Here is a 20464-nt window from a genome sequence, read left to right on the forward strand (position 1 = left end):
CGGACAAGATGGCGGACATGATGGCGGACAAGATGGCGGACACAAGATGGCGGACAAGATTGCGGACACAAGATGGCGGCCAAGATGGCGGACAAGATGGCGGCCAAGATGGCGGACACAAGATGGCGGACAAGTTGGCGGACAAGATGGCGGACCAGATGGAGGACACAAGATGGCGGACAAGATGGCTGCCAAGATGGCGGACACAAGATGGCGGCCAAGATGGCGGACAAGATGGCGAACAAGATGGCGGACAAGATGGCGGACAAGATGGCGGACAAGATGGCGGCCAAGATGGCGGACACAAGATGGCGGACAAGATGGCGGACAAGATGGCGGCCAAGATGGCGGACAAGATGGCGGCCGAGACGGCGGACACAAGATGGCGGACAAGATGGTGGCCAAGATGGCGGCCAAGATGGCGGACAAGATGGCGGACAAGATGGCGGACACAAGACGGCGGACAAGATGACGGACACAAGATGGCGGACAAGATGGCTGCCAAGATGGCGGCCAAGATGGCGGCCAAAATGGCGGACAAGATGGCGGACAAGATGGCGGACAAGATGACGGACAAGATGGCGGCCAAGATGGCGGAAAGGATGGCGGACAAGATGGCGGACAAATGGCGGACAAGATGGCGGCCAAGATGGCGGACAAGATGGCGGCCAAGATGGCGGACACAACATGGCGGACAAGATGGCGGACAAGATGGCGGACACAAGATGGCGGCCGAGATGGCGGACACAAAATGGCGGACAAGATGGTGGCCAAGATGGCGGACAAGATGGCGGCCAAGATGGTTGACAAGATGGCGGACACAAGATGGCGGACAAGATGGCGGCCAAGATGGCGGACACAGGATGGTGGACACAAGATGGCGGCCAAGATGGCGGCCAGGATGGCGGACAAGATGGCGGACAAGATGGCGGCCAAGATGGCGGCCAAGATGGCGGACACAAGATGGCGGACAAGATGGCGGCAAAGATGGCGTACAAGATGGCGTACAAGATGGCTGACAAGATGGCGGACAAGATGACGGACAAGATGGCGACCAAGATGGCGGCCAAAATGGCGGACACAAGATTGCGGCCAAGATGGCGAACAAGATGGCGGACAAGATGGCGGACAAGATGGCGGACAAGTGGCGTAAACAAGATGGCGGAAAAGATGGCGGCCAAGATGGCGGAAAAGATGCCAGACACAAGATGGCTGCCAAGATGGCGGCCAAGATGGCGGACAAGATGGCGAACAAGATGGCGGACACAAGATGGCGGACAAGATGGCGGCCGAGATGGCGGACACAACATGGCGGACAAGATGGCGGCCAAGATGGCGGACAAGATGGCAGACAAGATGGCGGCCAAGATGGCGGACACAATATGGTGGACACAAGATGATGGACAAGATGGCGGACAAGATGGCTGCCAAGATGGCGACCACGATGGCGGACAAGATGACGGACACAAAATGGAGGACAAGATGGCGGACAAGATGGCGGACACGATGGCGGACACGATAGCGGACAAGATGGCGGACAAGATGGCGGACAAGACCTCTTCCTCGGATGCTCTCCTGGTACTTTAAAGTCGGAAACTGGTAGTTTTTGAATCAGTTTTTTGGTGGTTTTCGAGCAAAATTGCTGTACTAGGTGCTACCTCTTCCGTGGTATGTACTCCTGGTACCAAACATTCGAAAACTGGTAGTTTTTGAAGGAATATTTCGGTGGTTTTCGAGCAAAATTGTTGTACTAGGTGCTACCTCTTCCGTGGATGCTCTCCTGGTACTATACAGTCGGAAACTGGTAGATTTTGAAGCAATTTTTCGGTGGTTTTCGAGCGAAATTGCTGTACTAGGTGCTACCTCTTCCGTGGATGCTCTCCTGGTACTATACATTCGAAAACTGGTAGTTTTCGAAGAAATTTTTCACGACCAACGGGAAAATTAGTGTTTAAATATTGCATACCTTTCGGTGGTTTTCGAGCGAAATTGCTGTACAAGGTGCTACCTCTTCCGTGGTTGCTTTCCTGGTATCGGAAATCGGAAAACAGCTGGTTTTGTATGGAATTTCGAACCAGCCGACGGAAAGCTTGAGCGAAATGAAGGACGCTTTCCGTTTCATCGATCCTTCTTACACTAGAGGGGAACACTGCAGGGGAATTGAAGTTACCTCCTAGAAGCATGCTCTCCTGGTATCAGGAATCGGAAAACGGCTCGTTTGTATGGGATTTCGTTTCGTTTGTATGGGTACGACTGGGAATGTGACAGATTTCCCATTTCATCATTCTCATTTACACTAGCGATCACTTTGAAGCGTTCTGATAGTGTGTGGTAAAGATGCAAATGCTTCAGTTTTTACTATACTATACTCACAGGGGTGTCCATGATTCTACGGACCCGTGTTACGTTTTCCCAACAAAATGATTAAACAACTAATTCTCTTCATTTGCCAACTTCGCTCTTCGTCTCTCCCCTCACACCTCCATCATCATTTTAAATACTTAATTTTTATTCAAACACTTGTACATGTGGTTCAGCTTGGAGATGTCTCGCTCGCTCATGCCAACACGCTGCCCGATCGCCGCATTCGGATCCTTCGGTACGATCGTTTTCTCACCGTTCTTGCTGAATGCGGTCGAGCTGTAATGCATCACACTGCCGTAGTCGTACATCACGTTAAAATCCGTCACCACATCGCTGCCGTAGATGTTGAAGTTGTGCTCCTTGCCATCCTCAATATTGTCCCACACGATATTGACGAACTGGTCCCGATCGCTTGCGCTCTGCTGATGGTAGAACCCGAGCGCATGGATGAACTCGTGCACGATCGTGGCCAACCGGAAGCACCCGGTGTCGACAGCGTACGGTTCCAGATTGAGCGTTTGAGCACCGCCCCGATGGCCGACGGAGGAATAGCATCCCGATCCGGTACCGATGACCTGCACATAGTCCGTCTCGTCCGTACGCGTCACAAACTTAAGACAGGTGACGAGTTCGATCTGCCGAAGACCACGCTTGATGTGTTCGATCTGATCCGTTGCTGGTAAAGTGTTGGTGGGGAGTGGTCATTTATAGGGATATTTGCACGGCGATTTGCTAACGACAACTTACTAAAGTCCTCCTCCACGATCATGACCGGTACGGTGTTGCTCGGCCAGCGATAGGTGGACGCGATCAGCCCATTACGCTTGTTGCTCAGTATGGAGCGTTCCTGTTCCTCGCTCAGTACGATATCACCTTCAAACTGGCCACTCAGCTCCTCCACCAGCTCGTCCGGCCGAAGGTTGCGTAGTCGGGCAGCTTCACGAAGAAATAGAACCAGCTACATTCTGCACCATTCAACGACACCACTCGCGAGGAGGCTTACCATTTTCTGGAGAATTTTTAATAACACCAGCCTGAACCAACACGACGGTAAACACCGCCAAGCATAAACCACGCAGCACTACCATTCTCGATCAATGTGTTCCCTCGACACTAGCCACAAGCGAACTGTTGGGTGCAGGGCAATCGCACACCCACCATATATCGGCTACGCGGAGGCCGTCGACATTGTGCTACCCGCGTTACGCGTTCCGACACCTGATAAGCATGCGCGATACTGGCCAACAATCGACTGGCATGATGCGCAATCGGCAGCTATTGAGGGCTGACGCGGTTAAGACAACCAGTAGGAGACCGCACACCTAGTGGCTGATAACCGAAGATAGGTAGGATTAGGTGGCGAATCAGTCCACTAGATAACCTTTCCTTCGCCATTCGCCTTTCTTCACACGCAACTAGGATGCATGGGAGCTGACTTGCAGTATCGTAATAGTCCACAGACCGAACGTATTTGATAAAGGGTGTCGCGCGGCTCGCGTGACGTAGGTTTTAATGTGTGTAGTGCAAATATTGAAGCGTGTGCCCTCATTCGAGAAAGGGAGCAGGACCACCCATTACTGGAATGGAGTTCGTTTGTTTGGTGGGAAATATATTTTTTCCCTGATTAAGTGCTTTTGCCATAATTTACGATTCCCTTCGGTTGTGCGTAGTATACCACGCGTCTAATTATAGATACAAATATCTTTCATCAAAGCATGGCAAATTTTTATAGCATATTATGGCGAGGAAAAAATGGTTGTAGAATACTACTTCTGCATTTTCGGTGTCAAAACTAATTTGTGTTATACAGGCAGTCCCCGAGATACGTTATTATAGCGGACCGCTATAATCCGGGAAAATCCGCGTAACTCGATTTTCCGCGTAAGTAGAATCCTGGTGCAATTTCGGTTATACTTCAAAGTCACAGAGTCGACTCCCTTCTCTGGACTTAATTTTTTCACCGAATCAGGCGATTTTAACAAAGTATACATTAAAATAAGTTAGAAAGAAAAGGTTTATATGACAAAACTAGATATTGTCGACCAATTTTCATATTTTTGCTTAGTTTTTGTGCTATAAACTAGCTTATCTGTCAAATTTCCAAAAACCGCGTATCTCGGGGACTGCGTATAAGAGGAACCGCGTATCTCGGGGACTGCCTGTATAAATGAGGTCGACTGGACGGTTACTGCGGTCGTCTCTGCAACTTTGAAGTATAAACGCAGCAGTTCGTATCTCAGTGACTGCCTGTACCATTACGAGTATTAGTTTTAGAAGTAATTTTCAATAAAAAATCTGGATGAAAGACTATTCGAATTTGGTTCCTGTTCCATTGCTGGCAACACAACGCGACTCTTATCGTGCGCGTGGAAGTGACCCTTCCTTTTTTGTAATGGAACTCTGTTACGACTGTAGTGACCTGTACGATCAGTTCTTCCAAGGGCCGATATTAAATCGAGACGTTAAATATTTGTTTAAATATAATTTTGCTTATCTCGTTCTTCTCAGCCATATACTGGGGAAACGAACGAAGATTAGTGTTATCTCCGTCATAGATCATCTCTTAGATTTCCGTTTATGGGAGACATTGCCTTTACCGGCAGAGATTTGAACGAATGAAAAGCGACGAAAGTCTATCGACTTTTGATTACTCGTGGCTCGTTTATTTTCTAAATTATCTTGTTAAAGATCATTTAGAAAATACCTTTAGTAACACGCTAAGTATTTGCTAAATTATAGCAAACTGTAAAGATGTAGTTGTGCCCATAAAGTGACAAAGTGAAGGAATGGAAGAAGAAAAGCCAAATGCACACAAATCCACACAGCGCAATTTTACCCCAGTCACGGATTATCGGCTAAAGGGTCAAACCAACCAGTAGCAAAAATCCGTTCCTTCACACTTCACTAATCTTATCTAAGGGAACCTTCACACTGAATATGGCCGGTAGAAGCACACTAATTGCCCATTGTATTTGCCAGCGTTTGAAACGCCCCAACATTGAATCACTATCAGCCGTCATCGGCTAGCAATAAGGCAATCGAAACCGTACCATCGGAGGACGGTGATATAAATCAAGTCGTAACTGGGGTTTCGGTAAAGATTCTGGTTGAATGATACGCATGGTGCGGTGTTTGCCGGAGCTGCAGAATCATTCCCACTACTTCATATCAAACCTCGTCAGATCTGAAGCGGATACAGCGCGGACACAACTATGGTAAGCGGACTGTGATTTCCATCCAGTGTTTCCAATGTTTCAAAGTGTTTTTCTAGAGAGTTCTTATGGTAGGCATCTGTGCTTTGGCACTAGTCGTAGCTTTGGTCAGCAGTTTTCCGACCGCCGGAAAGGCAGTTCCCAATACTCCAGCAAATGGTGAGTTCTTCTTGTGAGACATGGTGCTACAGGGCGTCCTCAACACGTCTACCTGTTTACAGTGGAACGGTTGGCCCATCTGGGACAGGATGATCTTGCGGAGGAGCTGAGCGGACAGTTCGAGGGCGATATGGTGCTGGATGAGGAACAGTTGAGTGCAGTGCGCGGTAAACGCAATGGACTGATCAATCCGAATCGCCGTTGGCCTAATCGCATTGTTAAGTACTACATCCATGAGCCTGACTTCAGTAAGTTCCCATGTGATCGTGCGAATCGCATCAGAAAGTAACGCGTTAGCACTTTCGTTACAGCCCCGGAACAGGTACAACATATCGAGCTCGGCGTTCGACTGCTGCAAAGTCAATCCTGCCTAACGTTCCAACGCGTCACTCCCGACGTTCCCGCCTACATACGTGTGATCGGATCCGGTTCCGGATGCTTCTCGTCCGTCGGATACACCGGTGGGGCGCAAAACCTCAACCTCCAACCGAACACCGTTGGTGTCGGTTGCTTCCGCATCGGTACGGTGGTGCACGAGTTCCTCCACGCGCTCGGGTTCTACCACCAACAGAGCGCTAGCGATCGGGATGAGTTCGTCGACATCATATGGGACAACATCGAGGCTGGCACGGAAAACAACTTCTACATCTACGACTCTGACACTGTGACGGATTTCAACGTTCGCTACGACTACGGCAGCGTGATGCATTACGGCGCGACGGCCTTCTCCAAGAACGGTGAGCTAACGATCGTACCGAAGGATCCGAATGCCAGCATCGGGCAACGGGTGAGCATGAGCGAGCGGGACATCTCCAAGCTGAACTGGATGTACGGTTGCCTGAACAAGAATTAATCAATCTAACCCACGCCACAAAATATCAACATTTCTGGTATGGTCAACGTCCAATAAATATGGTGCCTGGTACGATTTATCGAACTTTAACTCTTCGGTTGATAGTTAATCAAAGCTAATATCACCACGTCTCATCTCTCTCCATTCGTTAGATGAATATCAAACGGTCAAAAGAACAGTGCTTAACAGCTCATTATAATGCGTCCAATTATCTTTCTTTTCGATATTTCAAATAAAAACTTTAAATTACTCAGCCATTCAAATAAGCTGACCATAACTTTGTGGCTTCGTGTGGAGACGCCCAGTCTTTTATGGGATGCCTATAATTATTCTATTTAATGGTTTATGAAACCATCCAGGATGAAAAAGCAAATTAAAAAACAATTCTCTTTACAGTGGGGCTATTGAACATCAATTCGCTACACAGAAAACGGCACGAATGTTGTCTGATACAGCGCCTAAATGATTGCTATGCCTTATACACGTTTACGCCACCTACACTAACCAGTTGGTTGTTATATGGTTGAATCTTAAATGTACAGTGATGTACCCTGTTTTTAGTCGCTCAAATAAATTAATTATCTATTTTTATTTATGTTAGGCGCTAGAAGAAACAAGCTATTAGCTAGAATGTATGCACTAAGTAGAATATCTAATGCAATAGATATTATTAAAAGGTTCTTCACGAAATTTAGCTGAGACTAAGAGATATCAACTGAGGTCATGTTGTTGATGATAAAGGTAATGGACCAGAAGCTTCTAGATGGATGATATATGGTCTTCATCTGTCAGTTCTGCGTGCGGAAGATTGGTCCGGATGGGACTTTGGACCGGTCCTGTCGTGTGAAGACCGGCACCGCTACCAATATACTACCGGGCCGCCACTCCCTACTAACTCATCATCAACGCTACATGTCGCAAACAGGGTTACTTGACGCAACAGATGGCAACTTTACATTCTGACCTGCACCTGGTCCCCCATTTGCGATTGTTGTGTGCTTCAGTGTTCCAACTGAGTTCATTGTTAGCAATTAGACGAAAATCTACGTCAATCGCAATAAACATTCAAATATCTGCAATGTGCACTAATCTATACGCCATAGGATTTCCTTAACTCACCCGATAATGGATTATCGGTTCAAGATTAACCCTATACGGGCCTGTAATATTTGCCCCAATATTTTAACCCCAGCAACGCACCCGATGTAGCGCAGTATTGTTTCGGCTACAGCAGTGAGAACGAACTCCGGCAAAACAAAATGTACCATCGACAGGTTGCGCATTTTGCAGTGTTGTGTGTAGTTCTTCCCCTCGCAGCGTTACATCCGCTCCTAGCGACATCGCGTGATGCACCCGTACCGGATCAACCGGCGGACGAGTTGGGTGATAAGTTCGAGGGTGATATATTGCTCTCCGAAGAGCAGCTTGCAGGGATGTTGAAACGTACCGGCATGTACCTGCCCACGTTTATCTGGCCGGGCAGCACAGTGCCTTACCAAATAGTGTCGACGGACTTCAGTAAGTGGGGACATTTGCCACTGTAATGTAATATGTATTCGGCTCAACGGCTAATGAGTTCTTGCAAATCTCCCACTCTGCAGCTTTCGAGCAGACGAACGCCATTCAGAGTGCGATGCGCACAATCGAGCAAAACACCTGCATTCGTTTCGTTCCGGCCACTACCGGCGCTACTGTCGATTTCATTCAAATCTCGGCCGGAACCGGCTGCTCGTCCTTTGTCGGACGTATTCGCGGTGCCCAGGCATTACAGCTACAGCCGAGCGCCGTCGGTACCGGGTGCTTCACGTACGGCACGATCGTCCACGAGCTTATCCACGCGCTCGGCTTCTACCACATGCAGAGCGCCACCGACCGTGACAATTATGTGGACATTCTGTGGCAAAACATCACACCGGGACAAGAAAGTAACTTCCAATCCTATGGTACCGATCGCATCATGAACTATGGAGTCGCATACGACTACGGCAGTGTTATGCACTACAACACGCACGCATTCAGTGCCAACGGACAGCCGACGATCCTACCGAAGGTGGCTAATGTGGCAATTGGACAGCGCGACGCGATGAGTCCGGGCGATATTCAGCGCATCCGGAACATGTATAATTGCTGAAGATGGGTTCAATGTTGCGAATACTGCCTAGAAGCAAAAGAAATAAACCGTACAGTTTAGTTAAGCATGCAGAATATGTGTTAGGGCACGGTGAAAATGTGTTGAGATTTTTAATCCATTTCGCTCAGATAAACAATATATGTAAACGTTCATACAAGATTAAGCTTACAAAATAAATATTGCATCAGTTTTATGGAACATGTACGCTACGTTGTACTCTCAATTTCTTAGTACATAATTTCTTAGAGACCGGCTTCGACCAAGAGCCATTATTAAACATTATTCTGGGATCTTTTGGTAGATACAGCAACGCATTCACTTCGTCTGAATTATGTCAACCCAACGCATTCTTGGACTTTCTTCTACTGAGCGCTTTTCTTTGGAACTTTAAAGGCAAATAATGTTTCGTAATTGCCGTATAGGTAAAAGCCTTCGCAGCGCATCGCATTTTAATTTTAAAACATGAAAAATCCTTGAAAATATATCATTAAGAGCCATATTCCTTAGTAAACGATCAACTGCTGGAAGGTATAGGTATTTCGCCGGTAATAGAAAGTATTAATATTAGTAGTAGTAGTAGTAGTAGTTAGTAGTAGTAGTATTAGATAAAGTATTAATGTTACCACCCTGTAAACATAGCCCTTGACAAGCCTCCACCGGATAAGATCCGGGCAGAGCAAACTGATTTATCTGCAGATAAGCCATTGTGTACATCGCCACTCCTGAGTACATCGTTACTGAGTTATAAATACAGTGGCAGCCGTTTTGAGGCCACTATATCTTCTTGTAACGAGCTACTATGGTAATATCTGATATATAAACACGTCACTTCCTGTGACGGGAGACTGTTCCAGATGAGATTAGATCGACGAACAGTTATGACCTTTGGACCCCAGTGGTTAGGACTCACACAAACGATCCTTGCCGGTGACTATCCGAAGCTGACGTAAGAAAACATTTATTACCAAAAACAAAAAAAAAGATCTACGCATGCAACCTAATATTTTGAACAATTCTTATCACACGTTAACTACAATCTAAGCTGCTTTTTCCGCAACTCCCGAACGATACTAGCCCCAACAGGTGTAGCTATTACCTGTACCTACAATTTTTGATAACCTTTATGGGACATGCAATAATAAAAACCTTCTCTTTATCTTCTAAATCTTACCTATCTCTTTTCACTGGAAATTCCCTATACAACAGACTTCCGAAACATTACGGTGAAGCTGCGTTTAGGAAAGAAGGTACGTGAAACGGTCAATGATCTGAAAATCGCAATTCTTTCCTAAAAAAATAATAACGTTGAGAAAACAAGGGTAAAGTACGAGTTGGAAAGAGAAATAGGAATAAATTGAAGAACTCACCCGACAACTTGCACCCACTGGACGCTCTCAAGCACTAGAGCAGGCTGACTTACTTACTTATCAGGCGCTTCAACCGCTTCTCGGTCTTGGCCTGCTGCAGGATTCCTCTAAACCACACACCGCCAATTCATTATCGCGACCTTTCTAATGGATACATCAACGCCATCACTTCTCAATCTCAATTTGAGGGTTTGTCATCATGGGTTCCAATTTACGCACTACTCACGTGCTCCTCTACAGCTATGCCTACAATATAGAAATGCAAGAGAACGGAATTAAAAATCAATTAAATAGTTTATTACGATCTAATGCTGGAGGGCCCCCGTTCGGTACGATATGTCCACCTCCTTCGCGTCCGTCTTCGTTCGCGTAAGTTTCCACTGCAATGAACCGTATGTACAGCGCGAAAGCGGGTCCGATAAAGCGTACGTTCTTCTGAGTGGATAAATTAAATTAACGTACGGGTGGTTAACGCGAGACACCAGGAATATAGCCTCACGTTACGCGGACAGAACAGAACAGTGCTGTAGCTGGGTTTCATTGATAAAAAAGGCACTTATTGAGGCACTTATATAGCACGTATAAATTAAACTAAAACTGTCTACCACAAAGTTTACACAAACTGCATTGTCTAGCCTACAGGTAAGGGGGGTTTCCGTCTCTGCGTTTGCGTCTGAATCAGGTTTGTACAGTGCATGAGTGCCAATGGGGAATACAGGACACATCATCATCATCATCGTCGGCAAGATTAAGCATTCGACAGCACCTTGTTAGGGGGAATTAATCAATATTGGACGTTGCATACTTTGCCGGTGCGTGTTGGTTCCCTTTTTTCGCAAGACAAAAATACACTGGAGCTGCACATGGAAGACTGCACATAAAAGTAAACGCTTATCTACATGCTATGTACATAAACCGACAGTTTCGCTACCGTAGACGAACCTTTGCGGGACCGTTTGCAAATATTCCTACCTATTAACGCACCTAATAAACAGAGCGTTCTGTGAGCATTGTACAATTCAGTTCTAACATTAAAGGCTAATTAATAGAATAGGCTCCTATCGAACTATGGAATGGATTCGATCCTGTATTGGAAAAGGTTGTGCAGAAGCAAACGTGCAGCATAAACTGCCGCCACGCCATACACGCAAGGATTCCGAGTGCCATTGAGAGAGTAACATTGGAAACATACAAGAAGAGAGCGGGAGCGCTTATCGCTTAAGGCACGCACATTTCGATGCGCCGTTAAAGATTGTACTTTTGTTGCGTAAATTTCTACGAAAGGAAGAAAAGCGTCGTACATTTACATTACATACTCCATTTGTTCGATCCTAACATCTGCGAACTGGTGTAGCAGTGTGCTCCGTCCTTTGCTAGCAGGAGACACCATTTGAAAGCCTACCACTTCAACTCAACTCATTGCCCTCGTATAGACTTTCGCAGTTTTCTATTAATCTCAAAATCGGCGTGATGTTGTAGGGAAACAGTGTATCGGCAACGAGCCGACTGATCTGCAACCGTAAGCTAATCAACACGGTCATCACGCTGTCCAGTATAACATTTGCGTTGGTGCCACCGGCAACAGCTGTTGCGTTAGAATGATCCGCACCATGACTCGAACCGCTCCCAGCGCTTCCACCCGATACTAGCCCCGCATTGCTGCCGGTTGCCGCCCGCAACCGGTGCTGCAGCAACGTTGCCGCATTGCTGTAGCTATTGTGGCGGTAGTAGTTGTAGCAGCTCTGCGTAAACATTGCCCAGTTCTGCCGGATGTACTTTAGAAAGCGAAGCAAAAACAGCAGAAAACACGTTTCCGGGCTGATGAGCAGATCGAGAAACAGGTGCGTAATGTTTGGCCCCAGGTTGGAGAACTCGATAAACGTGTACACTGGGTTGAGCATCGCGATCAGCTCCGGGAACGCATTGTTCCGGAAGGAGATGCCCGATGTCACGTCCAGCGTGCACACCATCGCCTCCACCAGATAGTCGTCCTGATCGTCGAACAGGTGTATCAGCACCTTGCTGAAGTGGCTCTCGGGATGGAATTCCAGCTGCGCCTTCAGAAACGTCTCCAGCTTCTTCACCACGTCCCGGATGCTGCGCTCGATCATCTGTATTTCCTGCATATCGAAGTCACTGCTATCCACGCTCGAATCACTGGAATCGCACCGGATCTCCTTCACAATGACTGCGACCGCTTTCAGCACCAGCAGCGCCATCTTCTGCAGCAATGTGCGATCGTAACACGTTTCGGGAGTTGCTACCAGCGGGGGTTGTTGGTGCGACCCACTCCCGACACCATTCGCCGGATCGTGCAATCGCGCTAGCCGCCTGTTCTGGTAGCGCACTATTTCACCCTGATATCCAAGGAATCCGAGATGGTTACTGTACGATGACTTGGGCATCTTGTCCAGTATCCGATAGTCCTTTACCGATCGTACGATGTTGTGTGCCAAACTGCCAACTTCCTCCGGAATAAGGTCCTGCAATGCCAGTGTACTGCCGTAACAAAGGGCCTCATTGAACAGCGTTAACATTTGCCGATAAATTACGGCATTCTTCGTGACGAGCAGCAGCAACTGGAAGCTATCCAGCTGGGAATGGAACGGTTGGGTCTCCACCACCGAAAGGTTCGCCTTCACACTGATAATACTTTCCCACAGCCTCAGAAACGTTAGGATGCAGGTTTCGGTCGCAACCATCACCGCCGGGTTCGAGCTGTTCGCTTGCGCACGTATTAGCGAGCTGATGTGTTTGACCAGCGCGGACCATTTGCCACCGAGGATGTTGATCGTTTCGAACTTGATGCGCGTCGTGTCGAAGCTTTCCGAATCGGTCAGCGTGATGTACCGGCAAGGTCCCGAACCTTCACCTCCCGATAGCAGTTGGTGGGTAGTACTGAGCGTACCTTGACTAGATGCCGCCGGTGGTTCCGATGCTTTGGACGCCGACGCTAACGCCGTGCCGGAAGCCGATGATGATGCGGTAGCGGACGATTCGTCGGCCATTCCACCCGCTGGGTGAAAAATGCTTCTCGACGCACCCTCATCGTTAGCGTACTGGTGGGATGCGAAATGCGTTGCGAAGTAATTGTCCGCAAGCGAGGGTGCCCCGCCAACGGCACCTCCAACGGTGGCCGAACTCGATCCACCTCCCGGGGAAGCCCATTCACCCGGGCCACCTCCACCAGCACCGACAGCAGCACCACCCGCCGCTTCCTCCTCGAGCGGATGTTCCGTTTCGTCCTTCCACTCCACGATTCGCTTGATCACTTCGAGGCTCGCGTTAATCTTTCGCACCGCATGCAGATCCAGATGCCCAAAGTCGAACAGATTCGCCACAATCTTCTCCAGCCATCGGTCATCATCTGGGTCGTCCTTGACGATGATCAGAAACGAGGACAATATACGACCCGCCAAATAACTGACGTACTTATTGTTGCAGCTACATAACCCAATCAGCTCGTCGATGTCTAGCGCTGGGAACCCGGCAAACGTGGGACTGTTGACCCGGTACAGGTGCGGATGGTCATCGCTGCGAATGAGATAGTTACAGAGCTCCATCACGCCCGCGCAGATGTTGCCCTTTATGTTCTGCTTCAAGTACGTATCGAACAGCAGCTGTACATTCGACAAGAACTTTAGCAAATGCTCGAACGGCCATTCGGAAAGGGGTGGAGCAGTGTCCCCAATACCATCCGACGGCACCACCGTGTGAGTGTAGATGCGATGCGCCTTGAACGACAGGAGGAGTACGCTCGAATCGATCGTACACAAACATTGTCGACCGATCGCTTCCTGAAATGCGGCATGATAATCTTGCGTGGATTGTTCGGTGTGTGCTACCAACTTTGCGGAATGCTGCTGTTGTTCATCGTCGGACGAATGGTCCAACGAGGACGGAACTAACTTCGTCGAGGAGCAGGAAGGCGAGGATGAAAGCGACGTAGAGGATGAGCAGGCCGACGATGCGTTGGAAGAATTCCCGCTAGAACTCGCTGGTGTAGTACTGGTCGTTGGCATTCCATTAGCTCTCGTTTCGGGGCTGTTCCCCAAACTACTTTGTCCATGTGGAAGGGCGTTAACTGCTCCTACGCATACGATTCCTCCTGCACCCACATCTGCACTGTGACCACGATCGTGTTCTATCCGCTGTCGCTTGATCACCGGTTGCTCGTGTGACATTCGTTCTACTGTGCCGCCGTTCGATGTGGCTATACTTCCGATGCCTCCTCCTCCTCCTGTACCTCCACCACCACTCCCGCCACCCGTCGATGAATTCGAACCGGACGATGAGTGATGGCCCGTGTCGGAGGGGCCATTTAGGTTGCTGTCCATAGTGCTGTCAGTATCAATACTGTCACCATTACCACCGTCGTGCACGGGTACCAGACCCTTTACCGATTTACTTTCGTTCTGTAGTACCATCCGCGGAAAAGCAGCTACATTCGTTTGGAGATGTTTTTTTTTTTGTATTCGTGACGTCGCCCGTATTATCGAGGATCGATAATTTCTCTCGATTTAGCGCGTCCTTCACCGTGTGAGCTTACGCGTATGTGTTCTTCGATCTCGTTGGACTTTGTGCCATCTGGCGGCATGGTTTAGGGCGATCGTATGCATGTCGATAGGCCTAAAACGAAATGGAAAGAGAGTTGTGTTAATGATGAATCAAGTCATATTAAAGCGAATAGAAGAAGTTTAATGAAAATGTAATAAATATAAGTGAAATATTGAGGATAGAGTGCGATACTTCGAAGACTATTATAACTTTCTTGGCAACTTACGTGGCAAAATAAGAATCGATTTTACTCGAGTATCGATTTGTGATCTTTTGCTGTTAAAGTTCAGATCATTTGATGTCGAATCGATTACTCATTAGCCTTTCCCTTCACCTGATTCCACGAACTTCCTTTAGGCAGGAATTACTAATGGGAAAGGGCACATTGACACTATCGATTATCTCAAGTCCAACATACCGAACAATTTCAGGGAAGGATCCAGGTCGATTTTTTGGAACATCTAGAGGTAAACAATGTTTATACAACAAGAGACCAAAGAAATTATAAAAGACCCTATTTCTACAATGTAATCAATAAGTTCGGATACCCTCTCCTGTACTTGTTATGTCAATATACCAAATTTGTATCGTTTCCAGAACGCTTTCCATAAAACATGGGTAAACAGTAAACAGGTGATTGATTCCAAATTATTTACTATAAAATATCTACATAAACAATACTTTCAAGAATTTATGTCAAGAAAATCTACATCCCTGTTTTTTAGTTGTTAAATTTAAAGTTGTATCTGAAAATATTGATCACGGTGTACATATATGGAGAAAATTTATTCCTTAAAAGAATGCTGGAGTTGTATTATAAAAAAATCGGGCATACTTCTAGTACAATCTGTGTAATTCAAACTGAATGTTCATATTCAGGAAATAAAAGCTACAGGCTGTTGCTAAATGATATTCAAAAGTTGTAGTAGTTAAATCAACATTTCTATTTCTTCTGTTTGTCTCGAATAAAAAGTGTCTATGGTTAAGCATGTAAAACTATTATTAATAATCATTCAGTAATATTACTATCACTGGTTATTTGATATTACATCTAATGAGATATATCAAAACAACCACTATCAATGGTAAAGTATTAAACATTTCTGCAACCATTTACAATACTCCGTATCGCAAGATGATCCACTTTCGGGCAACCATTATTTCTCCACGTAACCCCCACGAACTAAAATCCTTTCGCGTTAGTGTTCGCGGGCCAGAAAAGCAGAATTATAGCCCCAAGGTCGAATCAAGTGAGCTGAAGAGAGGCTGAAGATGCAAGACAGAAACAAAAATGCGCGTTTGTGTGTATGACGAGAAGCGTGGTTGGCCATAAAGCAACAAAAAATCTTCCACACCACACACTCCACACACTACCCGTCTCCTACGTCCCTCGCGTTCCGCGTATATGAATGGATCCCCACCCTTTAGAAGGATCCGGCACCATCTTCGGTCGCGCATTCACCACACTGGAATGAATGTATTACGCGAAGCGCAAAGCGAGACAGACGAATACCGGGACCCGTCACAGAAGGGTCCGCGATTTAACAGCGCTTTCCCAGAAGAATGGGAGAGAATAAAGGAAAAAAGGTTATGCACGCGCCCGCACAGTAAGCCACCAGGTTCGATTGAACGGGACAACGGTTCCTCTCGAAACTTTCAGTGGGGGGGGGGGGGGGGAGGGGAGGGCTCTGAAAAGAAAATCGGGTGAATTTAGTACGGCCACACGGCGAACTCGGAAAGATCAGAGGAATGCCTTCATTCGATGCTGTGTTGCGTGAATGCATACGCACGATCATATCGCAGTTCCAGTTCGTCTCTTAATTCGTCCGTCCGCTTCTCCCCGTTTCCTACTCTGCTCAGCTTTTCCATCTTTCCATATACGTACACAGGTTCAACGCGCATACAGACGCGTGCGCAAACACACGCGCGTCGGGATCCGGACCAATATGCCCGGAAGTCATCAAAATTCCTTAGAACGATTCGTGTGTGCATTTGGGAAAGCCGATTCCGATCAAGAAAAAGATCAATCTTCTGACTCCAGTGCGAGGCACGGATGATCGAAAAACTTATCCATATAAAGTAGGCAGTGGACGCGTTAGTGGTTGACAGGTTGATCTAAATTCCATTCCATGAGTTATGCTTGGTGAACTACGGGTTTCGACATGGCTCCCAGCAGGATCCATCCCTTCATGGTCCGATTTATCGAATTTCATTACAACCTACAACTATTAGACAGTAAATAAAGCTAAATCAAACAATCTCCAGAAAGAGATTGCCATACCTACCATCATAATGTATTCCATTCCATAAGCATCGATGTGAGTACACGGGGAAAAATTTTGAATGAATGAAAGCAAGCGGCGCTGCCTTACGGCTTGCCTTTATAACGTTGCTAAACTATGCGATCAGCTATGCGACGATCACCAACACACTCGCAAACCCAACACACGCCAGCACAACCGTTTTTGCTCTCACGCTCTCTTTCTCTCTTTCTCTGCTCTGTTTTATGATCGGTCGGTCTGCTTCGCACACTGATCTTGAACGCGTCGCACCAAACCCGCTGCTTCTTTGCTTCACTCTTTATCCATACACACTCACACTACTACACCACAGGCACGCACACCAACGCCAACAGCAACGCGCACTTCGCTGTGTGTGAGTGAATGTGTAAGTGTCAAAAAACAGTAGCACTTTCAAAATATTTCCCTTTTTTGCATGGAACTCGGCGTACACGGAATGCCGCGCAAGACTTTCGCACCGTCTTGCGTTTTACGCCAGCGGAAGATTATGTTTTCACCATGCACAGCCCGAACAGCACATAATTCCGGGCACGGTTTCAATCGCCAGGATATTCTTCACTGGCCCAATGTAATACTTCCCACTTGTTGCTTCGAATAGCTCGTGTATGGTTCTCCTGTACGGGAATCAATCACCATACCACCGTTCCGCTACTGCGACACCTCCGGCAACAATGTCCACTTCCTGCTACACTTCATAATGCTGTCGCTGGTACATTTGTCATAGAAAAACACCGTAAAACGCGACCAAATTGCGCACAAAAATCGAACGGAGCTGCCGTGGAAACAGTGGAACACACGCACGATTTTTTTCTAAGATGGCGGCTGTTTGGTGTCAAAACTGCTCTACTCACGCATTCGAGCTGCCCTTCTCACTTGTGCTCACGTCGAGCAAACGTTTGACAGTCGAGGAACACACGCTCATCGATTAATTTCATCGGGAAGTTTTGACGTGTGCTAGGCGTCAAACTTTCCTGAGCGATAATACAAGGCAAAAACAAATAAAGAGCACTCCGTTTGTGATTCATACGCTAGATAGAAATTAATCGAATGTCTGGAAACTCGTGAAACAAAAATGCATACGTACAGTGTACCGGTGGTGAAGCACGACATTCGCCATGAGGAAATGATACTCGATGCAATTAACGCATTCAAAACGCTCAACCTTGTATACAGAATCCCGTCGATATGATTGCATTGGTTACGCAGATCACTTAGCTTTTTTCTCTCTCTTTGCAGGTGGTGGAAGATGTGTTTGCCAAGATTAATGCGCGGATCACGCAAAACAAGACTCGCCTGAAAGCGCTGGATGTGCGCGTGGAAAAGGTGAACGCAGATGTGCGGAGGCTGCACGAAACCAAACAAGCAATCATCATTTATTCACCCAGCCGGTACCCGGCAAGTGATATGGAATCGGTCATCACGCCGACCTTCTCCGCCAGCAATGGAATCTCTTATTGGTGTTTGCCAACCGACGTGAAAGACAAACCCTACCAGCCGTCCCATTCGTTGCAGGAAAAGATACAATTCTATCACGTTAAATCGGCACGCGAAAGTGAACGTATTTTTCCATTTGATTCTTCGGCTAACCGTACTGGTAATTTGTGCGGACGAGAATTGGGACCATTTTTAGACACATTGTTGCTGTTTAGCGAGTCCACGTATGTGCAGGACTACAAGGGGCAAGAATGGAAGCGATCGGTTCGGAAGAACTCATCGCACGGTGGTGCGATACGCGAAGAAAGAGTTCTTTCCTCATCGTCGCCCATTATTCGCCAACGAATGAAGAAGAAGAGTCAGGATATTTTCTACACACCTTCACTGAGCGATGCACCGAAGCTGGACGTACCGATCGATTTGCCGGATCTGCCGGGTATCGTGAGCAATATTAACTACGTTGGTAACAGCACACTGATCGCACCATCGCTCCAGCTGGCCGGAATTATCGAGCAGTTGCCCTCCCTCGAGGACCTCACGAGTGCCATCGATGTGGCGGATCATTCCAAAGACAAGATAATCGATAGTTCAGCTGTCCCGTTGCCGCCACCAACAATGCGGAGTACTGCTTCGGAACCTGTGCCACCGCCTCCAACCATATCCATGGTTTCACCTCCACCGCCGCCACCTCCTCCACCACCACCACCTCCGGTAATAGCGGTTACGGAAACAGCCCCCAAAATCGTCCCAGAAACGAAAGCACCGTCAACGAAACAAAAAGATGCACCTGCATCATCGGGCGGTGACGCCCATTTCAACCTGATGGAAGCAATCCGGCGTGCCGGTGGTGCGAAGAAAGCAAACCTGCGGCATAGCGAATCTTCCGGCCGGCGCGAAAACAACACCGCGGGTCGCAGCGAAACATCGGAACCGAAAAGCCTGATTGACGATCTGCACAACAAGCTGCAGATGCGCCGAAAGGGAATATCGGGCACACGCGAAGCTCAGGAACCGGGCAACGTGATAGATCGACTGTCCGCGTTGATTCCACCACCGGCGCCGAAACTCGCCGCGGACGCATCGGCTAGCGAGAGCAACGAAGAAGACTGGGAGTAAGCGAAAAGTGTCCTTTACGTTTATTATTATTACTCTACATTGTCACAAAGAATGTTTCACATTTCGAAATGCGATAGAGAATCTTTGTTTGTTTTAGTAAATAAAGTGAAAAGAAAATTCCATGTTATTCCACCAAAATGTATGTGGTTTGTGTTGTGGAGGAAACCGGTGATGTTTCCTGTTGCATCTCTCGCACCGGGGTTAGATGGGTTTGATTTTGAAATGCAGTCCAATCAATGAGAACACAAGACACTTTAGATCCTGCACGAGGTAGTAGAACCCGCGGAGTCCTTCCGGATCTTTGGACTGATTCACGTCCACCAGCGAACCCGTTTTGGATGTGGTGAAAGAGATGTGCTCATCGCCTATCACTATTTCTAACTCCTGCAAAAACCGAAAACACACAGCCGGTTAATGACCCAAAACCAACTCCCAACTAAAATCATCCATACCTGTCGTCCTACACGATCCGGCGGTGGCCACAGGGAATCATCTTCTGCCATAATTTCCGAATCCAGGATGATACGCTTTAGCTCCTCCATTACTGCCTGATGCACGTACGCTTCCTTCCGGATCATGGTGTCGTTCTTGTAGTTGGAATTGTTTGCGTACCGCAGCTTACCATCCGGCCGGAACTCAAACTCCAGAAACTCATGCCCAAACTTGCCCTTGTGACCAACGTAGTAACGCAAATAGAAATCTTCCGTGCTGGACATTTTCGGTGCGGGCTTTCTTTTCCTCGCGGCAAATACCTTTTCGCTTTTTTTGCTTTCCTCTACCGTTTATATCGAGCTAGGGAGGTTAAGTCATTTGCAACGGTTTGACAGCTAAAGGCAAGTTTATACGTTTCGTTAAAATGGCGGGTCTGAGAGTAACACCGTACCCAGCTGACAGAGTATCTGAACATAACAAACAAGCCGTTAATAAGGCAATATCAGTGAACTAGTGATTAAATCATTCTTATCATCCTT

At 47.4% G+C, this 20464-nt stretch overlaps 6 protein-coding genes across 6 annotated transcripts; 3 read left to right on the forward strand and 3 right to left on the reverse strand.

Annotated features, from left to right (window-relative positions):
* Positions 1–2500: 2500 nt before the first annotated feature.
* LOC128297654 (meprin A subunit beta-like) lies at positions 2501–3476 on the reverse strand. The gene is made up of 3 exons (XM_053033334.1): positions 3368–3476; positions 3112–3300; positions 2501–3040 (listed from the first exon to the last, which is right to left on the reverse strand). The coding sequence occupies exons 1-3, from the start codon at positions 3450–3452 to the stop codon at positions 2502–2504; spliced, it is 813 nt and encodes a 270-aa protein (XP_052889294.1). The 5' UTR covers positions 3453–3476; the 3' UTR covers position 2501.
* A 2165-nt stretch (positions 3477–5641) lies between these two features.
* LOC128297667 (seminal metalloprotease 1-like) lies at positions 5642–6630 on the forward strand. The gene is made up of 3 exons (XM_053033348.1): positions 5642–5735; positions 5798–5983; positions 6047–6630. Exons 1-3 carry the CDS (start codon positions 5645–5647, stop codon positions 6586–6588), a joined length of 819 nt encoding a protein of 272 aa, XP_052889308.1. The 5' UTR covers positions 5642–5644; the 3' UTR covers positions 6589–6630.
* A 1217-nt stretch (positions 6631–7847) lies between these two features.
* Positions 7848–8719, forward strand: LOC128298316 (zinc metalloproteinase nas-7-like). The gene is made up of 2 exons (XM_053034066.1): positions 7848–8106; positions 8190–8719. The coding sequence occupies exons 1-2, from the start codon at positions 7848–7850 to the stop codon at positions 8717–8719; spliced, it is 789 nt and encodes a 262-aa protein (XP_052890026.1).
* Positions 8720–10402: 1683 nt separating this feature from the next.
* LOC128310232 (protein lines) lies at positions 10403–14513 on the reverse strand. The gene has a single exon (XM_053046821.1). It carries the CDS (start codon positions 14511–14513, stop codon positions 11493–11495), a length of 3021 nt encoding a protein of 1006 aa, XP_052902781.1. The 3' UTR covers positions 10403–11492.
* Positions 14514–17949: 3436 nt separating this feature from the next.
* Positions 17950–19625, forward strand: LOC128309413 (WASH complex subunit 1-like). Its single transcript, XM_053045832.1, has 2 exons — positions 17950–18108; positions 18180–19625. The coding sequence occupies exons 1-2, from the start codon at positions 18016–18018 to the stop codon at positions 19491–19493; spliced, it is 1407 nt and encodes a 468-aa protein (XP_052901792.1). The 5' UTR covers positions 17950–18015; the 3' UTR covers positions 19494–19625.
* On the reverse strand, positions 19484–20269 carry LOC128309504 (protein mago nashi). Its single transcript, XM_053045951.1, has 2 exons — positions 19946–20269; positions 19484–19877 (listed from the first exon to the last, which is right to left on the reverse strand). Exons 1-2 carry the CDS (start codon positions 20207–20209, stop codon positions 19695–19697), a joined length of 447 nt encoding a protein of 148 aa, XP_052901911.1. The 5' UTR covers positions 20210–20269; the 3' UTR covers positions 19484–19694.
* Positions 20270–20464: the final 195 nt, after the last annotated feature.

The sequence above is a fragment of the Anopheles moucheti genome, chromosome 2 (assembly GCF_943734755.1).
Source record: "Anopheles moucheti chromosome 2, idAnoMoucSN_F20_07, whole genome shotgun sequence".
In the NCBI taxonomy this organism is placed as follows: Eukaryota; Metazoa; Arthropoda; class Insecta; order Diptera; family Culicidae; genus Anopheles; species Anopheles moucheti.